This window comes from Larimichthys crocea, chromosome VII (assembly GCF_000972845.2).
Source record: "Larimichthys crocea isolate SSNF chromosome VII, L_crocea_2.0, whole genome shotgun sequence".
Lineage (NCBI taxonomy): Eukaryota > Metazoa > Chordata > Actinopteri > Sciaenidae > Larimichthys > Larimichthys crocea.
The window spans coordinates 5,545,680-5,563,468 of record NC_040017.1 but is presented as its reverse complement, the minus strand read 5'-3'; the positions used below and the strand labels follow the sequence as shown (position 1 = coordinate 5,563,468).

The 17,789-nt window shown below is 40.3% G+C and overlaps 1 protein-coding gene across 5 annotated transcripts in view; it reads right to left on the bottom strand.

Annotated features, from left to right (window-relative positions):
• clcn2c (chloride channel 2c) overlaps positions 1 to 17,789 on the bottom strand; it is a 160,136-nt gene that overhangs the window by 14,291 nt on the left and 128,056 nt on the right. For 2 of the 5 annotated variants that reach the window (XM_019270105.2, XM_019270107.2), the window contains 6 exons: positions 15,787 to 15,920; positions 13,841 to 14,031; positions 11,936 to 12,047; positions 10,892 to 10,962; positions 10,353 to 10,430; positions 8,621 to 8,653 (listed from right to left, as the gene is read on the bottom strand). In XM_019270105.2, the coding sequence (XP_019125650.1) occupies positions 8,621 to 8,653; positions 10,353 to 10,430; positions 10,892 to 10,962; positions 11,936 to 12,047; positions 13,841 to 14,031; positions 15,787 to 15,920 (619 nt within the window). The remainder of the gene's footprint in view (positions 1 to 8,620; positions 8,654 to 10,352; positions 10,431 to 10,891; positions 10,963 to 11,935; positions 12,048 to 13,840; positions 14,032 to 15,786; positions 15,921 to 17,789) is intronic. The other 3 variants (XM_019270106.2, XM_010733277.3, XM_019270108.2) reach the window with 2 other exon arrangements.

The window sequence follows — 17,789 nt, the reverse complement described above, 5'->3', positions numbered from 1 at the left end:
ACACTTTCTAAGGTGTACGGTTTAAAGGGTCGGTTTATCCAGGGCATAAAAAAAATCTAGAAATTCTGCTGCCCTAATACAATAAAAGGGAACAACAAAGTATGGGCCTGTGGCAATATTCCTTTAAAATCCCATCTTCAGCTGTGTTTTGGCATTATGCTCCATCATTTTAGCTGAACAGGACTTCATTTGTGCCACCAAAGTATTTAAAAACCTCAAACATTTTCTCTGTAACCAACTCCTGACAACAATCCAGTTGCCTCAGTATGGACAGTTTGTTGGACTATGTCTTTGGTAACTCTTTGGAAGAGTCGACAGTCATGCTAGCAGCTCTGATGTTAACATGTTCGCATGTGAATGTTTAGCAGGTAGAAGTTTATATGGGTTAGCATGCTAACATTTGCTAAGTAGAACTAACCACAAAGTTTAGTTGAGGCTTCTGGGAATATCATTCATTCATTCAGGTTGACATCTGACATGATGTGACATGACATCTCTAGAACTTAAGTTCAAGGGATCCAAGGTTTTACATTTCGTCTTCTGGGGACCATGAATGTTTGTTACCAAATGTCATAGACATCCATTCAAAGGTTTTCTTGATAAGGAACAGCCAGGTCAACACCACAGTCATTAGACTACATTGCTTTAGAGTCAGTTTGGTGCCTTTAAAAGAAAAGTTTGAGAATCAAAAAGTAGCAATAGCAGTTATCTTCTAGGAAAGATAACTGCTGATGAGATCTGTAGCAAATTGCATGACATGTAATGACAAACCTTGTAGCAGGACATCAGAGGATAATAAATGTCAATAGGTTTCATCCTCTGGGGTCCATGCATGTCTCTATAGTTTCTGTAGTTATTGAGATATTTCAGTAGTGAAAAGTGTGTAAAAAATGTCTTTAAACTTTAAACTAAATTACATTCATCACCTCCATTCTAATGGGATGGCAGCAGAAATTCTAACAACATCAGAGTTAATTAGTTTGACTTCTGTCCATGCTGCTGCTGGGACAAGTCACTTCAACACTAACTTTCATGTAAGGTAAAGCCTGTATTGTTGTGGGGTCCTGCCTCTTTGACCATGTTCATACTACAGTCCAATTGATACGTATATGGGTCAGTCAGTATTAATGGATTAATACTATAGATACTATAGATAACTTGGAGAAAAAGCAAATCTGAATTCATCACGATATCCATGTCTATTATAAAAATATTGGTAAACAGCACAGTTGATCCACACAACAGAAACAGAATATTAATCAATGATCATTTATATCATTGATGAGGCTGTGGTGCTCAGCAGTGCCTGTTGGATGCAGCCTGTCTAGATGTGTGTAGAAGTTAACATCAGCATCATAATCATTAGGACCACACACTCTATCCCCTGTTTTAATTGGTACAAGTGATGACAAAAGAATATCAAGTTGATCTCATGTTTGTGCTCAATATGCACGTTGTTTCTTTAACTGCTGCCCGTGGCAGGCACTGAACGGTGCAGTACGGAAACATTGCAGCAATAATTACTATTCACTTAATGTGCAGGCAATTAGCTGCTGATTCCCTTGCTGCTGATGCTCACTTTGCTCATTGCCTTACACTTTTATTATTGCCTTATCAGTGTATCTGATTAGACTGCAGAGACTTTAACACTATTGTGAAATAAAGTGTTATTGACTTTGTTCAGCAGTGGCATGAGCAATGACGGTGCTGTGATGCTGTCGCAACAACTTCGGGTAAAAGTTGTGGAATGGTGTCTAGTTTATTATCAATCCGCCACACTGTGGTAGTGACCCCCCCTGTTGTTAAATATCTCATTTAAGATCACTACCTGCACCTGTGAAAACCAGCTAAACTTCTTATATTCTAAGTTCTTCGATTGATGCTTTAAAACCCACAACAAATCATTCACCCTGAAAACATCTGATATCGAGCAACAAATCAATTCACCTTCAAAACAAATTACAGTCAGTATGTCACACTCATCTTCTTGAGATAAGTTCACTCTCTCCTGTGTGTCTATATCGCTTTGTTGTCTGAAATTATTCAGGAAATGAAAACTTCATCCTGCCCCCCTGAATATTCCTCCTATCAGATACCTGAAGGACAGTTTTAATGGAGTCAGTGTCTTTGTTCCACAACTTATAACTCACTTTAATTGAACCTATTCTGAAAGTGCAAGCACTTGACCCTGGTGATTTTAATAATCAGCACATCGAATAGTCAGAAAAATGACCTTGATGGAAAAAGGTCAAGGAAAGATAAGAGGGAAAACCACACTGTGATTGCACTCATGCTAAGCTTTTTGAAAAACGTTTCCGAATAACACATGGAAGATAAGTACAGTGACAAACGCACTGCTGTAACCGTCCTAAACAGAACCACACCTCCTAAGAAAGGACGTCTTCAGGTACATTTATCCATCAATTACTGGCACTGCAGTTACAACAGTAACAACAAAAGAGATATAGTTGAAAATAAATATCAAACAAACAGAATTCAAATGGTTAAATATTATGAAGACATAAAAAGAATAAACAAGAAGAGAAATTTGAGCCACAAAACAAAAAGCTACAAAGTAAATTATATTCATTTTCCTGGCATGGACACTTCTGGAGTAAAAATCTATATTTTAGTGTATAATCTAATGTAAATAGTATTTTGTTGAGATGATGTTGTTGATAATAATATTGTTATTCAATATGCTTAGTATTTTACTCCTAACTGGGAGATTTATTTCTGGATTTGAACCTCAACAAATATTTCTCTAGGTGCTGTGTCGTTTCTACATTCACATGGAGAAATTGTGGGATGGCATCATCTTCCTTCCTTTGGTGAAGGATGGTCCAGTATAACCTATGCTAAAGGTGATAGGAAAGGAAGCACTGAAGCACCTTTGCTTAGCATTCAAATAGTCTGAATGTTCAAATAGCAAAAAAAAAAAAACTTGCTTTATGATTCTTGAAAAATATTTTACATCTTACTCTATTAGCCACTTGTATAATCCCATCATTACCCGCCCTCTTAGAGGTAAGCATGGTAGTTAATGTAGTAGAACATTCAAACCTCTTCGACACTCTTGAGCACTGGGTGGGTCTGGAGTCTAATTATTTAGCACAAAGCTTCTGTTTGGGCTTTGGGGATGACAGATTTGCTCAGCTTAGCCCAGTTTTATTCTCCATTTACATGCTGCCTTTAGGTCATCTGGACTTGGATGCACCAGCGATTGAGAAATCCATCACCAAGTTCTTAGTCACGACCAGCTAGTTTTAGGAAGTTCTTAGCTGGTAAAGACTTAAGTGACGCGTGAATCAGTTGCACTTTTGTAGACAATCAAAACCATTCAACTCAACAATTTGACTAATGTTGTCCATTATCCTCCTTCCAAATATTTAAGAGCATTTCTATTAAGTGTTAAAAATAATGCTTAGTGTTATTTGTTGCTTCAGTTAGGTACGCAGCAGTTATACCTAATAGTTACTACAACTTTTATGGCCAAATCTGAATCCAAAACATTAAAACCACCAACCATCAAATAGAAGTTCCATTTTTATGTCGGTGGTGCAACTACAGCTTTGAGCTGCATTCTGAACGGCGGAAATAAAGACTTCTAAAGTGCATATTATCCATTTATGACAGAATGTTCCTAAATTTTGTGCAAAAATACTGAAATGTGTGTAATTGGCCTCAGCAGTTGGAGGCGCCAGATGTCATAACAACTTATCTCATTATCTCCCTGCATTGCTGATAATTGTGAAATTCTGCAGTTATTTTTCATAATAATGTTGGATAGACATAACAACACAGCTTGAGAAAACTGCAAATATCAAATTATTCTTATCAATTCCTTTCCATTCTATCATAAACTTTGATAGGTGTCAACTGACAATATGCATATTTAACTCAACAAAGAAATGTCAACCAGTTTCTTCGCTTGTTTTTGTCCCTGGGTCTTGTTGTCTCCACTCTCCACAGTAGGTGATACTGATGCAGTGGAGTGTGAACAGAAAACAGCTATTCAGAATTTAATTTGGGTAGGGAAGCTGAGAAAGAGGGCTCATTACACACTAACACACACACACAGACACACACCACATTATTCAGCAAAGAGGACACATATTCCTCCACCAACGCACTAATCTCTCCTTACTTGCATCATGTGTGTGTATGCCCGTGTTAATGTGTGTGTACTGAAAAAAGGAAGAATGACAAATATTCTCTGACGATATAAAGAAACAAAACAACCCACAAAGATATAAAGACGGAGAAGGTGAGGTGCCAAAAAACCTAGCCCACAAGCCATCATAAATAAAGCATGGAGGCATTACGAAGACGCAAGAGTGGGGGAAAAATAATGAGAAAAACAGCCAGGAGAGACTGCGAGGCTAGGCGGCATCATTTCTCTGAAACAGACTACTGATGTCATTTACCCTCCATCAATATTTCACAGCTCTAGATGGACGGAGAGGAAGGGATTGGAGGAGGAAGGGAGGTGGAACGACAGAGATACAAAAAGGGGAGGAGGGCTTTAGAAAAAGTCGCAGAGATGGATGAAGATCGTGAAGGAGAGATTAAACCAGATGCAGAAACAAAGAAGTGTGCGAGTGGAGCTGAAAGAAAGGGAGGGCAGAAGTAATAACTTGATTTTCTCTCCTGCCGCGGGGCTGTGACTCAGAAATGTTGGGAGAAAAAACTGATGAAATTTGTTAGTCCATATTCCTGCTCGAGCTCTTGGAGCCCCAACAGATTCATGGCAATGCCGTAATCAGCATCGCCCTCGTGCACCATGTACGCCATGTACACTGGTGTTAATAAGAATTCCTGATGACTGGGGAAGCAAGCCCATAGGCTCAGTGCATTCTAAATGCTCACACACCAAATGCTACAGGGGTTCATTACTAATTAGCTCACTGCAAGGCAATAATAACTAACGTGCTTCTAGGTGCACTTAACACATCCAAAATTTCATGGCGCTAATAATGTACCATCTGCCTCAGCAATGTCCATACAATACACACCTCAAGGGTGCACTTAACAGATCACTGTACTTTATTAAATTACAGCCAGCAGTGGCAGATAAGGGCCGGGTGTCCACCAGTGAATGTTAAACGTATAGTTAGGGACATAAACCCAATCGTAGCCATTAACGGTAGAGTACATTTAATATCCTTTAACAAATTTGTCCCCTGAGATTAGTTAATAATGCCCAATTTAGGGCTGTGTTGCTGAAGCTGACAGTTACAAACTAAGGACATAGATTTATATTTCATCCCAGAAAATAAAATCTTTCTAATAAAGGCTTGTCTTGACTGTCTAAATGTTTTCTCAGGGATAAAAAGTTAAATGAAACCACGGGTTAGAACACCCACCTGTTACAACAGCTTTCATTTCAACTATTTTAGTTAAGGTGATTATGATGTATAGATTGTCTTTTTCTTATTAAAAACTGGTTTGTTTGCAGATAAGTGGATGAAGGTACCACAAAAAAAATAGTCCATAGATCGAATCCATGCAGCATTTTTGCTTCTCACAGCCCTCTTTTCTCTCCCTTTGTCTGTATGCTTTCTGTCACTATTATAAAGAAGGCAAAATGCAACAAAAAATGTATCTTATTGAATTAATTCATAATTCAGTAGTATTGCACAGTTCCTGAAATCCAAATTCCTGAAAAACTACTGTGAAAACCCCAAGTCTGTTTTATGTGATGAATTCACACTTGATTAGTATTTTTCCTCTGATTTGTTGAACAAATCTCAATCAATAGTACAGTTGTTCCAAGACGTTTGGAATGAGCCTGTTGAAAGACCTGATTGTTAATGAAATGCCATGTATATGACTGCATCTTTCTCTCAGAATTTGACTTTGACTTTGAATTTGATTTCATTTAACTTTCCTACTAAATTTGCTCCTTGATTTCTTTCTATTTATTTTATTAATATAGCGCCAAATCATAATAAAAGTTTTCTCATGACACTTTCCACATAGAGCAGATCTAGACTGTGCTCTTTACAGAGACCCAACAATGGCAAGGAAAAACAAGTAAGAAACCTCGAGCAGAACCTAGCTCATGGTGGGCGGCCATCTGACATCCCTTCTCTTTAACCAGTTAGGTTAAAGAGAAGGGATGTCTACTGCAGCCTAAATATGGTTTGTAACCTTTATCAGGCTTTGTATTAGTACTCGATATCTTTTAGGTAAATTAAATAACCAAGTACCAAGTAGCACTGAAGCATCTCCAGACAAACGATACCTGCATTCGATTCTTTTTTGTGCCCAGATTTAGAAATCTTTTTGTATGATTTTGCTTTGCAGCAAATCATCACAAACGTTTGATGCAACGTATGTTTGTCACACTAGCACGGCTACAGCAAAAAGTTACGTACAGTCTGTGGTAGTGAAGTCAAGAGTGGTACACTTGACAGAGTTGACTGCTCAGTGTGCCGAGATGCCACGAAAACTTAAAAGGTATGGCTGTACAAGACACCTGTGGTGTCTGATAAAAAAAACAAAAAAAAAAACACATGAACTATGGAAGGATTTTAGGAAAAAGTGGGAATGCAAGTAACATGATAAAGCATCTCATCAAACATGGAGATAACTTGTCCGCAAGACCAAAGGCATCTTCAATACCAGGTACTTTGAATGAAGTACTCTGTTCACTTTAAGGGTTTTAGTATTGGTACTGGTATTGCAGTATTTCAAACAATATCCAGGATGCTATCACATGTCTTTTGCATAGAGATAATGGCCTGGTTGGTTTGAGGGTTAAGATCTCAAATAACCTCTACAGTTGTTACAAATCACGAGGTCCTCATGTAATATTAATCCTGTGGGCTTTATTTTGCCGCAGGACTCTTAGGTGTCCCTGAACCCCAACTGTATAGTACCGACTAAGTAATAGTCTTAATAAAGCATGTCCTTTCCCAGGAATAATGCAGCATGCTCTGGTGAATCAATAATGAGCTTTATCAATTTTGAATTTCATTCAAATGAAAACTGTGGTGTAACAATTACAGCTTTTGAAAGTTTTTAACCTTTAAAGTAGCACCCCATCAGGACAACCAATGATATTTTTCTGTGCCATGTTCTTGTACAGACACTCAGTAACAGACAGACCATGTAGTGAACAGTACTCGTGCTGTAAATGTGTGCAACTAGTACATTTTGTTTTGATTAACCTTTTTCATTACTATAGTTGAAGAAATGTGTTTCGTCATTCACCTCAGAGTAAAGTGCCTCAGATTTATTACAGTCTTTTGCTGCCACACAACTCACCCGAGCACTGTGTTGTCATGGTGTTGATTACACACCTGAGGGGCCACATTTTACACCACCAAATGAAAAAAAAACACTCCCAGAGCGCCTCCTCTGTTGCTAATTTTGTACTTTTCATTGAGTTCCTCAAGGCAAGTCTGACTGCTGCTGTGTAACTACGTAGTATGGATTGTGTTGAGGAAGCAAAAGGATGAATTTTGGGACTATTTTGTAGTATTTCATAGTTGAGACTACAACAACAAGAAATAATGCTGAATGGTGCTGGGGGTTGAAAGTCCTTTGAGATCCATTGGACGAATTTGATGGGAGCAGTGTGTGACGTGAGAAAACAATCCTGTCAGAGTTTTTCCTGACTTATCAACAAAATTAAGACTTTACACAGTGTCATTTATCAACCGTATACTATGGGTTTACATGTGGGCCTTGGAGCGATAGATGAAGAATGATCTAGCACCACAGTGTGCTTGTGAGTGATTGAAAATGTGAACAGACTTCAATAATTGTCACTGACACGTGGAACTAATGGAGCTCCTTAAGAATCATTAATAGCGCTAATAGAGTAACACTGACACAATAATAACTGACAACCATAAGGAAGAATAGTGTATTGTATGATATTAATATTAATATAAGTGATGTTTGGGACAAATAAACATTTTGATCAAGGCCTGTGGTTAACATGCAGACCTACTGTAGCTACTTAGCTTTGGTTGATGAATCAGTGAAGGTCACCCATCGCACTGGGCTATCGTTTTCTTCGTCACTATGTTGTTGAACTAGCACTCTTGCTACATGTAGTGTTGCTACTCCCCAACAATGGACATGAGTGGGCATCAAGCGGCAACCTCCATGGCTGGGGAAATTAAAGCCAATTCTGAAGCGCCAAAAACTGCAATTCCTGAAGAGACCACTAGAGGCTGGCTATAGAACATTTTAACCTTCATAAGCGCCCATGTTAAAATGTCCAACCCAGGCGTCAATCAGCCCGCATTAGGTCCAGCGAGGAGTCACATCTTTGCCGATTTTTAGATTAGCAGAAGAGAGTAGGACAGCCAACATGACGGCGGCCAGTGCCGCATATTTTGAGCTTCAAAACAGCGCTTTGGAAACCTATTGGTGATGTCACGCATACGCTATCCCTGCTTTACACTGTCATTGGTGGGCACAAACAGATAGAAATTTGCTGTAGGCAGTACATACATGGAACAGGATGAAATAAGATCCAGGCAAAAATCCAGTGTGTGCAAGCAAGATTTCAACTGAAAGTGTGTGTCTGTGCATTTTGTTTTAATACTGCACTGGAACATGAGAGTGAAATGTTGAGTAGAAATGTGGATAACATGCTCACCCCAGAGAAACTCTTTAAGCTGGGTGGTGGCTCCTAGTGAATGGAATGACATGTGATGAGTGAAAAACAATCTCACGCTGATTTAGAAACTTTGTGTCAGAAAAGCCAGATTAATAAACGGACAAAGATCAAGTGTGGGAATGCATTTGTGAATGCATGATCATGTAATGCTTAAAAGAGTTTGATTTTCAAGAAATCGATGTAGTCTGTTAATTTGTCATGCAACGCTAGATGTTCTTGTATCGTGGGATCATTATTCGTAATCAGGTGCTTGTTCATTGATTGACATGCCCTGCTGCTGGAGCGTATGTGGACGCTGGTAATTGGACAGCAGGCTACATCTCAGGTTGGGTTGATATTTTCCAATATCTCCCATGACTTCTCATGCATCATCGTTTCATCCAAGCTGTTGCTGGAATGCTGTCACTCTAATATCTGCCTGTTCCTAATGAAGAGATATAATCCTCCTCGTCTGTCCCCCTCCTCCTCGCATTGAACACATGGAATGACAGTTTTCTTCATCGATTACAACGAATGCGATGGGATTTTGGGTCACTGTGAGGCAGTCACTGATTGGACACCTCGGATGACACAGCTGATGGTGGACAGCACAGCATGCTTGGTTGAACAGCCTCGTCCTTGTAGACCACTTGACCAAAACTCAACCACATTTTAAAATGACTGTAATTTGACCACCATTTAGGAGGTGAACACTACTGGGCATCCTGATGTTAAAGCTAAAATGAATAAGAGTGTATGGAATTTAAGAACAGTCAGTGTGCAGTAGTTGTTTAAAAATTATGTGAATTTATAAGGGAAAAAAAGACATTTTAAAAATAATTTTAAAGTTTAATAATTTTTTTTGCTTAGTTTAACTGCCCTCTCTGGATAAAAGTTCATTTTGCCCGGCGACCACATCCAGCATAAAGCTGAGCATGTGCAGGAGAGTGTGTTTTTTTGTTGCACCTGTAACCACACCCAACAGTGATGTCACAATGTCCTGCAGTACATGTTTGTGTCACTGCATCAAAGTGAGAAATTAAAACACTGGAGGTCAACAAAAACAAGATTTTTAGGGGGTGTTTACCTTTTTAAATGGCTTCACATACAGTAAAGTATCTGTTGATACACTCACTTTTTAGTTTAAAATGGACTTCAATATAAATTAGCCACTACACGTTAAAAACAACAGTGCTCTAGTAACATTTTAGGTATGTTTGATACATTTGCTTACAGGAAATTAAGACAATTGCAAATGGATTACTTCCTTCTACATTGTCTTTTTAGCACTAGGAGTAGGATAATTCAGGAATTTTAGAAAAAAAATGTCCTTATGGCATTAAGGACCTGATTATGAAAGAAGATGATGCACTGTTGGCATTGCTAATTAGCAGTAGTCGTGTTTTAGTTTAGTCAAGTGTTCTCTGTAACCTCAACTGACCATTCAACCAATGAAAACAGGTTAAGGTGAATGGATCCTAGCTTTAGCCAATTGCATAAGCAACTAGAGGCAGTGACAGGTCAGAAGGCAGGGTTACATGTTGTACAAGGAGGAGGGTGTTCAACACTTTTTAGCACGATGACACAGACGGGCTTGGCCCAGATCACAGTCCATCGGCGTTTGGGATTAGCCCGGGAATGGAATGGTGGGGTGACAATCGGTTGATTGGCTGATGAACCTGTTGCCGGGCGGATTCCAGGCATTTGGGTAGCCCCGATCGGTGGCTCTTACCACGACGGATATCCGGACTCGTTTGGACGGCCTCCTGTGCTCAGGAGACTTAGGGATCTCCAAGTTGTTGTTGTTTTTCTTCCGGGCGACCAGAAACAAGCACACAACGTTAACAACAACCTCAACGTCAATTTGACTTTGCAAAAAAGAAAAAACTTCCTTGCAACGCCAATTTGATGTGACCAAACTTCACTGTAACACTGGGGGGAAAAAATGTATTCGAAATTTTTAATTAATGAGAATCAAACCATTGGCAGGGTGATGCAGGAGTGAATACTTCTCTTTAAAGCCTTGCAGGACACAAAGCTGAGACAGTGAAAAAGAGGCCGCCTGAGATACTGTGTGTGTGTGTGTGTTCTGTATATGTGTTTGTTAGTGTGGGAGGTACTGTACTGTAGAGCGTGAAGGACTGTATGTGAGAGATAGCATAGGACTGTGTGGGCGTACAGAATGTGTGAACGATAGGATGTGTGTGTGTGTGTGTGTGTGTGTGAGAGTGATGGTGGTGTTGGGTGTATTCGAGGACACGGCTGTCTCACCTCCAGGCCTTCTGCGTCTGGACTGGCACAGAACAGGTTCTTTAAAGCGATGCCTGAATTATCATGAGGGCCTGAAAGAGAGACAGAGAGAGATTCAAACACAGGGAAACGATCAGATATTTATCAGGTCTCCCTCCGTCTGTTAAGATACTCCCAATTATGTGCCTTCTGTTTGCAGACCTTATCTCGCCGGTACTATCTAAACGACTGCTGCATCGTGTGCAAAAATTCTGTCAGGCCAAGAAAGAAGAAACAGGTTTTTGCTGGTCTTCAGCAGAGATTGAATGAACACGTAATGTTTTGTTTTGTGCATTAAAAATAACACAAGTGTGTGTCCAATTTATGTTACTTACTATGTAACTTCTGCAGTAGATAAAAAGTGTAAATTTCATACAAAATGTTAACTTAAATAAAAACGCAATACAAATTTGGCTGAGAAATCAAGAATCAAGCTACCGTCACATTGTAGCGCATGTTTTCTATCACTCTGCTGCTGGATAGTTTGTCCATCAGTATTAAAATATAGAAATGAACCACTGTTACTGCATGGTAGTGAAATTTGAGCCCCCTGACATGCCAAACAACAACCTGAGATAATCGATGGTTGCTGCACTCATCCAAAAAGTACAATAATAATGTATTCAACACAACCCAGACAACCCAGACCCTAGTTCCAACCATTACAAAGCCATGTGTTGCCAAACAAGCACAGATCCTAAGGTTCAGCTCCTCTAATAACCTTTATTAATGACATGTGACAACTTCAGTAAACACAACTGAAACCAATGTTGGATGTTGAAATTTACATTTGACAGATTGATAGTGTTTTTTTCATCAGCCAAGAGGCACTGAGAAAGAGACTAAGAGGTGCTATTAGTGATATGTGAGTTTAGAGACAAAGTGGTCATTACAGACACTTACCAAATCCACTAAATCTCATATTCTTTCCTTTTTCAATTCCCTCGTCTATATAGTGTTTAGAAACTCTCTCTCTCACACGTGTGTGTCTGTGTGTGTGTGTGGAGGGAAGTGTGTATTTCTTACTGGTGGGGATCTCGGTGGGCCGCTCCACCACAGAGGCTCTCTTCAGTGCAGGTTTGAGAGGCTTTGGAGTAGCTGGACGAACAGGACTGAAGGTTGACTCCTCAGTAGAGATCTACACACAAACACAAACACACACAGAAAGTTAAGAAAAAGCACTCAAAACTGCAGTGACCCCAATCCTGCTTAAGAGTTCACCCCCTCTTCCTCCTCCTGCAGACTCATTAGACAAATGGAAGTGCTTCTTCCGAGTGATGAAAAATCAAAAAGGGGGACACAGTAGAAAAGAAAAGCCCCGAAAAAAGAAAAGAAACTGGTGGGAGCTGCGAGCTGAAAGACAAGTTCTCACGTTGGCCTTGATGTAAAATTTCTCTCCAGGATGCCATTTCCATGTTTTTTTCTGGGTTAATGTCTTTGTGAAGTGGAGGAACATTCTGTTCTCAACCATGAAATGTTTCACAGATCAAATGTTGGAGTGAAATATATTCTGCTGTAAAGTTGCCCACTTGTAAATTCATTACTATCCCTGATAGACTGCACTGATGTAAATTAAATGTTAATTTAAGTTAAATGTTTAATTTAATATTGATACAGCCAGCTGTTGGCTGAGTTCACTCAATTTTGTCTTCAGTTAATACAGTAAATTTAAGAACACCAGTGTTTAGTGGTGCGTGAGCCTCCGTTGCATTAAGGAAATGGTTGAAGTAAAGGTTGGTGTAAATGCTGTTTCAGGGGATTGTCTAGCCATCGTCATAAATAACAATCAGCTATCATGAGGTTTAATACAAAGACCAGCATTTAAAAAGCCTGAGTCAAACCTTGTGAATACATAACATCACAATCTAATGAGGTGACTATTGGAAAGCATTTAAACTCTGATGAAAACAGCAGAGGAAGGAACACAGAAAGTGGGGAAAAAGAGGGAGGGAAATGAAGACAAATGAAACACAACAGAAGGTAAATGTGTGTCACACACACATGTACACAAGCACGCACACACACATACTCCCTTTCCTCCCACCCACACATCCACGCCTGAGGTCGTTCTACTCAGCCACTCGCTGCGAACTGATGAAAGAGAAATGAAGACAGAAAAAAAACAGGTAAATTGACATTTTCAGCACCACAGTGCGCGACCTAGAACCAATTTAGACATGTGCCTTAAACCACAGCTGCCTATTTCCTGTCCCTGCCTTTGTCTGACACGCACACACACAGATACACAACACCCACACTTTCACCATCCTTCTTTTAAAATATCTGTCTTACTCGACACATTCGTCTCTCTTTTTTTTTGCTGTCCAAACATTGGGCTTGTAGATAAAAGAGAGGATGTTACAAATTGTCCAGCTGGGTTTTAATCTATCTTCATGCCATGTGGTCGGTTAGTGAGTCAGTCACTTTGGTCTTTGACTGAGGGGTCCATTGGATGATGTAAAACTTCCACGTTACCATTCTAACATGCTTCCAGCAGAACACCACCTGTCATCTTGCAGCTGTGATGCTGTTTTGGTCGTTCTCCGCATGACTTCAAACTCCACCAGGATCATATCAGAAATCAAACAGATTTGGTAATTTTCCTGGTTTTTCCTGCAGCATATTTAAAAAAAGAAGAATAGCTGCGTATTCTTGGTGGAGCAGAGCAGAGAGGCGCTTCTGAAACGGGCCACAGTGCTTCTGGTGGGGCTTCAAACATTGTTTAGAATGGCTGTCTTGTTCTCTTGAGAATTCTTTTATTTGTCTTGCTCACCAATAAATGGTTTGACTTTGGCTTTTCTAGTTTAGTGACCATAGTGACTGTACGGCCGAAGCTAACCATGCTGCTCTGCCTTTTAAACTCAAATCCTCTGATCTTAAATTTTGAAGGCATTTCTATCTACGGCTTTCTTTGGTGCTGTGTCCTCTGACCTGGAAGCGGACCTCCTGGCTGACCCGCTGGCTGCCATCCTCGCTGCCCTGGTTCGACGAGACAGACAGGCGTTTCTTTTCCGCGACGGCCCGTTCCCTGATGTACTCTAGCCTTCTGGGGCGACCAAGCTGTTGGGAAAGCAGCGACTGGAGCTGGGCACGTTCGATGGAGCCCAACAGGATCATGGACTCTGTGAAGGGGGACACAGAAAGAGAACGACAATAGAGAGTAAAACTTGTTTGGAAGTGTAAGCAGACTGCAGGAGACTCCAAACACATGTTGCAGCACTGCAGAGAGCTCCGCTGAGTTACGTAACAAGAGCCCACAATGCAGTGAATGTGTATTAACTAGCGTGTGTGGGTGGAAGCCTGTTCGCTTTAAGTAATTGCCTTTGTGACAGTACGTGCTGATTATGTATTTGGTTAAATGCCACAGCTAATTGTCCCTGCACGATTGCATAATTGAGACAGTGTTGGAATACCAAATATGCACTTCAGTGAGCTTGCGAGTTGCGGCGCCATCAGCGAGCTGTGCCATGGCAAGTTTGTCAATCATTCAATCACTCTAATGAGCGTGCCACCAAGGTCGCTGGAGTTTGTTTTTGGTACAGGCTGAAAGGGACGCTCAGTCCAACAGCATCGAGCACATCGGACACAGTGATCAGCACAACAATGCTGTGTTCACATGCATGATACACGTGTGAAAACAGATTGACTGTTACTTCTTGTTGTTTTCACACAGTGTGGTGGTGACACTATTATTTACGTCTTCTTATTGTGGCACATTCAAGCAAGCAGGTATTGAAGTTCTTTCCTCAAATAAAGTTCCATTCTTTAAATTTTTAAAGCGTATGAGCTTAATAAAATGTCAGGGGAGTTGATTTAACTACTAACACGCAGTGCAAATAAAAGTTGACATAATTAGAAGTTTGACAGAAGTATGTGTGACTGGATGTTTGACTTTCTACTAGTATGTATGTATGTCTTAAGTGTCGTTCCAATGGTCTTAAAAACTGGTGTAAACTTAGCGAGAGCGACCCTCGGAGGGCTGAGGGAGTGAGTCAAGAAAAGATTGGGTGCCGTCAAATAAAAAGGACTTGATAGTGATGATATGAATGAATGAATGAATGAATATGAATGAAAATTTCATATAACAATAATAATTAGGATACACAAAGAGAAATCTCTAAATCATAGGCTAATGCAGCTAATTACCAAATGCTGACGCATTGCAATTACCTACAGAAGACTCCTTCGCCTCATTGAAATGAGTCTGTACTGTAGTGTCGAGCCTACAACTGTTCGCTCCATTGCTCTGCCCCCACCCACTTTGCCAGTAGTACACAGTACCAAGGGCTGAGTGGAGGTGGAGCTACTAATGAAACATAGCCAGACAATTTTTTGGTGATGGTGATACCTTCAATGTGTTCCTGAAAAATTGAAAACAACTTTATGTCAGGGCTGAATCTGCTTTGTGAGATATTTTACGTCCCCCTTGGGGCAGCAGAATAAGCCGTTAACACAATATTGACATACTGAGATTATGAAGAAATTACGGGTAACCTGTGATAAAAAAGTTGCCTATCCCTCCAGCAGAACGCATGTCGATATACCTTATTAACTCAGTTGAGACATCCATGAAACAGGATGCCTGAGCATGTGCATGATGTTTTTGTTTATGTCTGTGTACACTCATTGGCTCTGACGGAAGTTTCTGTTTATGATTGTGCACAACTGCACAGCTGGATCAATACAGTGATATGTGGCTCCTCATAAAGAAAGTTTAGTGTAGTGATGAGTAACATGAATGTTCATTGTGTTCATTGTATATATTAGATGATATACTGCAAATTAAACTAATATACTACAACAAGAGAAAGTGCAGTGAGTTACTATGAGCATTACAATATACAGTCTTTCATTTCTTAAGCAGTCACTCAGCTCACCAGCTGATTCCACCAGTGCCAGGGTCTTGAGGTGGCCCGTCAGCAGGACATTGTGCAGGTCTCTGTAGCAGCAGTTGAGCGTGATGTACCGCACGTCCCGCACCATGATGTCCTCCACGCGAATATTGTACTTCCTGAGAGGAGACAAGAGGGAAATAAATGTGAGGAGGAAGGTGAGGGCGGTTTTATCAAGTGCTTATGGAGATAAGGGACAGGTTACTTTGAGAAAAAAAGGTGAGAAGAAGAAGATTACAGAATCAAGTAACATTTCCCTGCTGACTCCTGTCTGTGTCTATGATGTTTTGGAGATATTTCTTCTGATGAATTATAACGCCACTAAAGTCACTGAACTGTAATTTCAGCTTGTTCAATACAGTTTCCAGAAAACTGTTGCTCTGCACACATCTATAGCTGCTCTCCTCCAAAGCTGACGCTGACAGGACATCCTTTCTTCAGCTGACCGGTCAATCCAATAACACGCCACACTGTCAACGCGTCATGCCGATGTTTAGCAGCAGTGACAGCATGACCATGTGTACTGTAGGGGGAAGTGGGTGACATTGTGTGAGTAGATCTTGCCTCAGCAGAATTGTACGCCTTGGTACACCAGTCATAAACACTCACATTTCTCTTCCTGCCCGAGCTTGGCAAAACCTACAAACGCGACAGCAGCCGCTCGATGGGTTCCACTGCCAAGTCCTGTAGCCGTGCCAGGACTCGAGCTCTGGCCAAGCCTGCGCTCCTTGTTGTGGTGACAACTCAATACACTGACCTCTCTTGAAAGTTAATTTGATGACCATCCTCCCCCGTCTCCACTTTAATACGACAGAGCACAAAGTTGGCCTAGGATCTCCATTAAGAAAAAAGCCTGAACACAGCACCAGGTAATGGAACCAATGGAATTCTGTGGTACAACAAATCATTATTGAAAGCTTCTCGATAAGTCCTTCTGCGATTCTGATACTAAAGTTGAATGCTAAATGCCCCTCCACCATTGGGGTATGCTTGTACACAAATAGTGACAGATTCGCCCACTATTCTCCTGAAAAGCATTTATGACGTTGTACTTGTTTGTACCTTCAATACAAACAGTGAGAGTTCAGATCCACTGCATACAGTGCATTCTAACCAGTGCAAACTTGGCCAATCACACACATGATTCAGGGAAGAGATCTGAGCACATTCTTTGAAAAATATAGGTCCCTTTACTTTCCAGCATGCTATTTCCTGCATTGTCACTGGATGTAAGTTGAAAGGTGCAGAATTGTTTGTGCAAACAGTGTTGGGTTTATTTGTCTAGGCTTTGAGACATTTGGCTCCACCCCAACTCAATGGAGGTGACTGGAGTTTTGTTTGTGGTGCTTGTGGCATTAAATAATGACATCACAGCCAACAGCTTTTGTTAGTCACTGGAACTACTTTTGACAGAAGAAATGTCCCAATGAAAAGTCTTCAGTGAGATATTCCAGAGAAACAATGTCACTCTTTCGGGAAGGGGATCTTGCTGTTCTGTTTACCTCAGTTGTAAAGAGGTCATGAAAAATCTCCTGTTATCCTACATTAAAACCTATTTATCTACATTAACCTTGCGAGGCAGCTGGACTTGCAAGATCAAGAAATTATGAGATCACGCTTCAAGCGATACACTTGTGTCCAAATACACTGGTTCAGACCAATCAGTGTCTTATAAGGAACAACTGGTAATTACATCGTGTGTGTGTGTGGTTGTATTTTGGGCTTACGTATGTAAATCATGAGTAAAAAAGTTTTTTCCCCTCGAGGGATCAATAATGTATCTATTTTATCTATACTCATGGTGTGGTTTAACTTGGAGTGTGGGACAAGTGAAGTGACTGTTATATCAGAACTGGAGAGTATTTCTTGATAGAATGACACTTTTCAAGACCTACTGTAGGCTTACCTAAGACAAAAGGTAAGAGAGAAAATCTGTTTTGTTATTTAAGTAAACTTCCAAACTTCCTATTTTAAATTTGGTCTCAAAC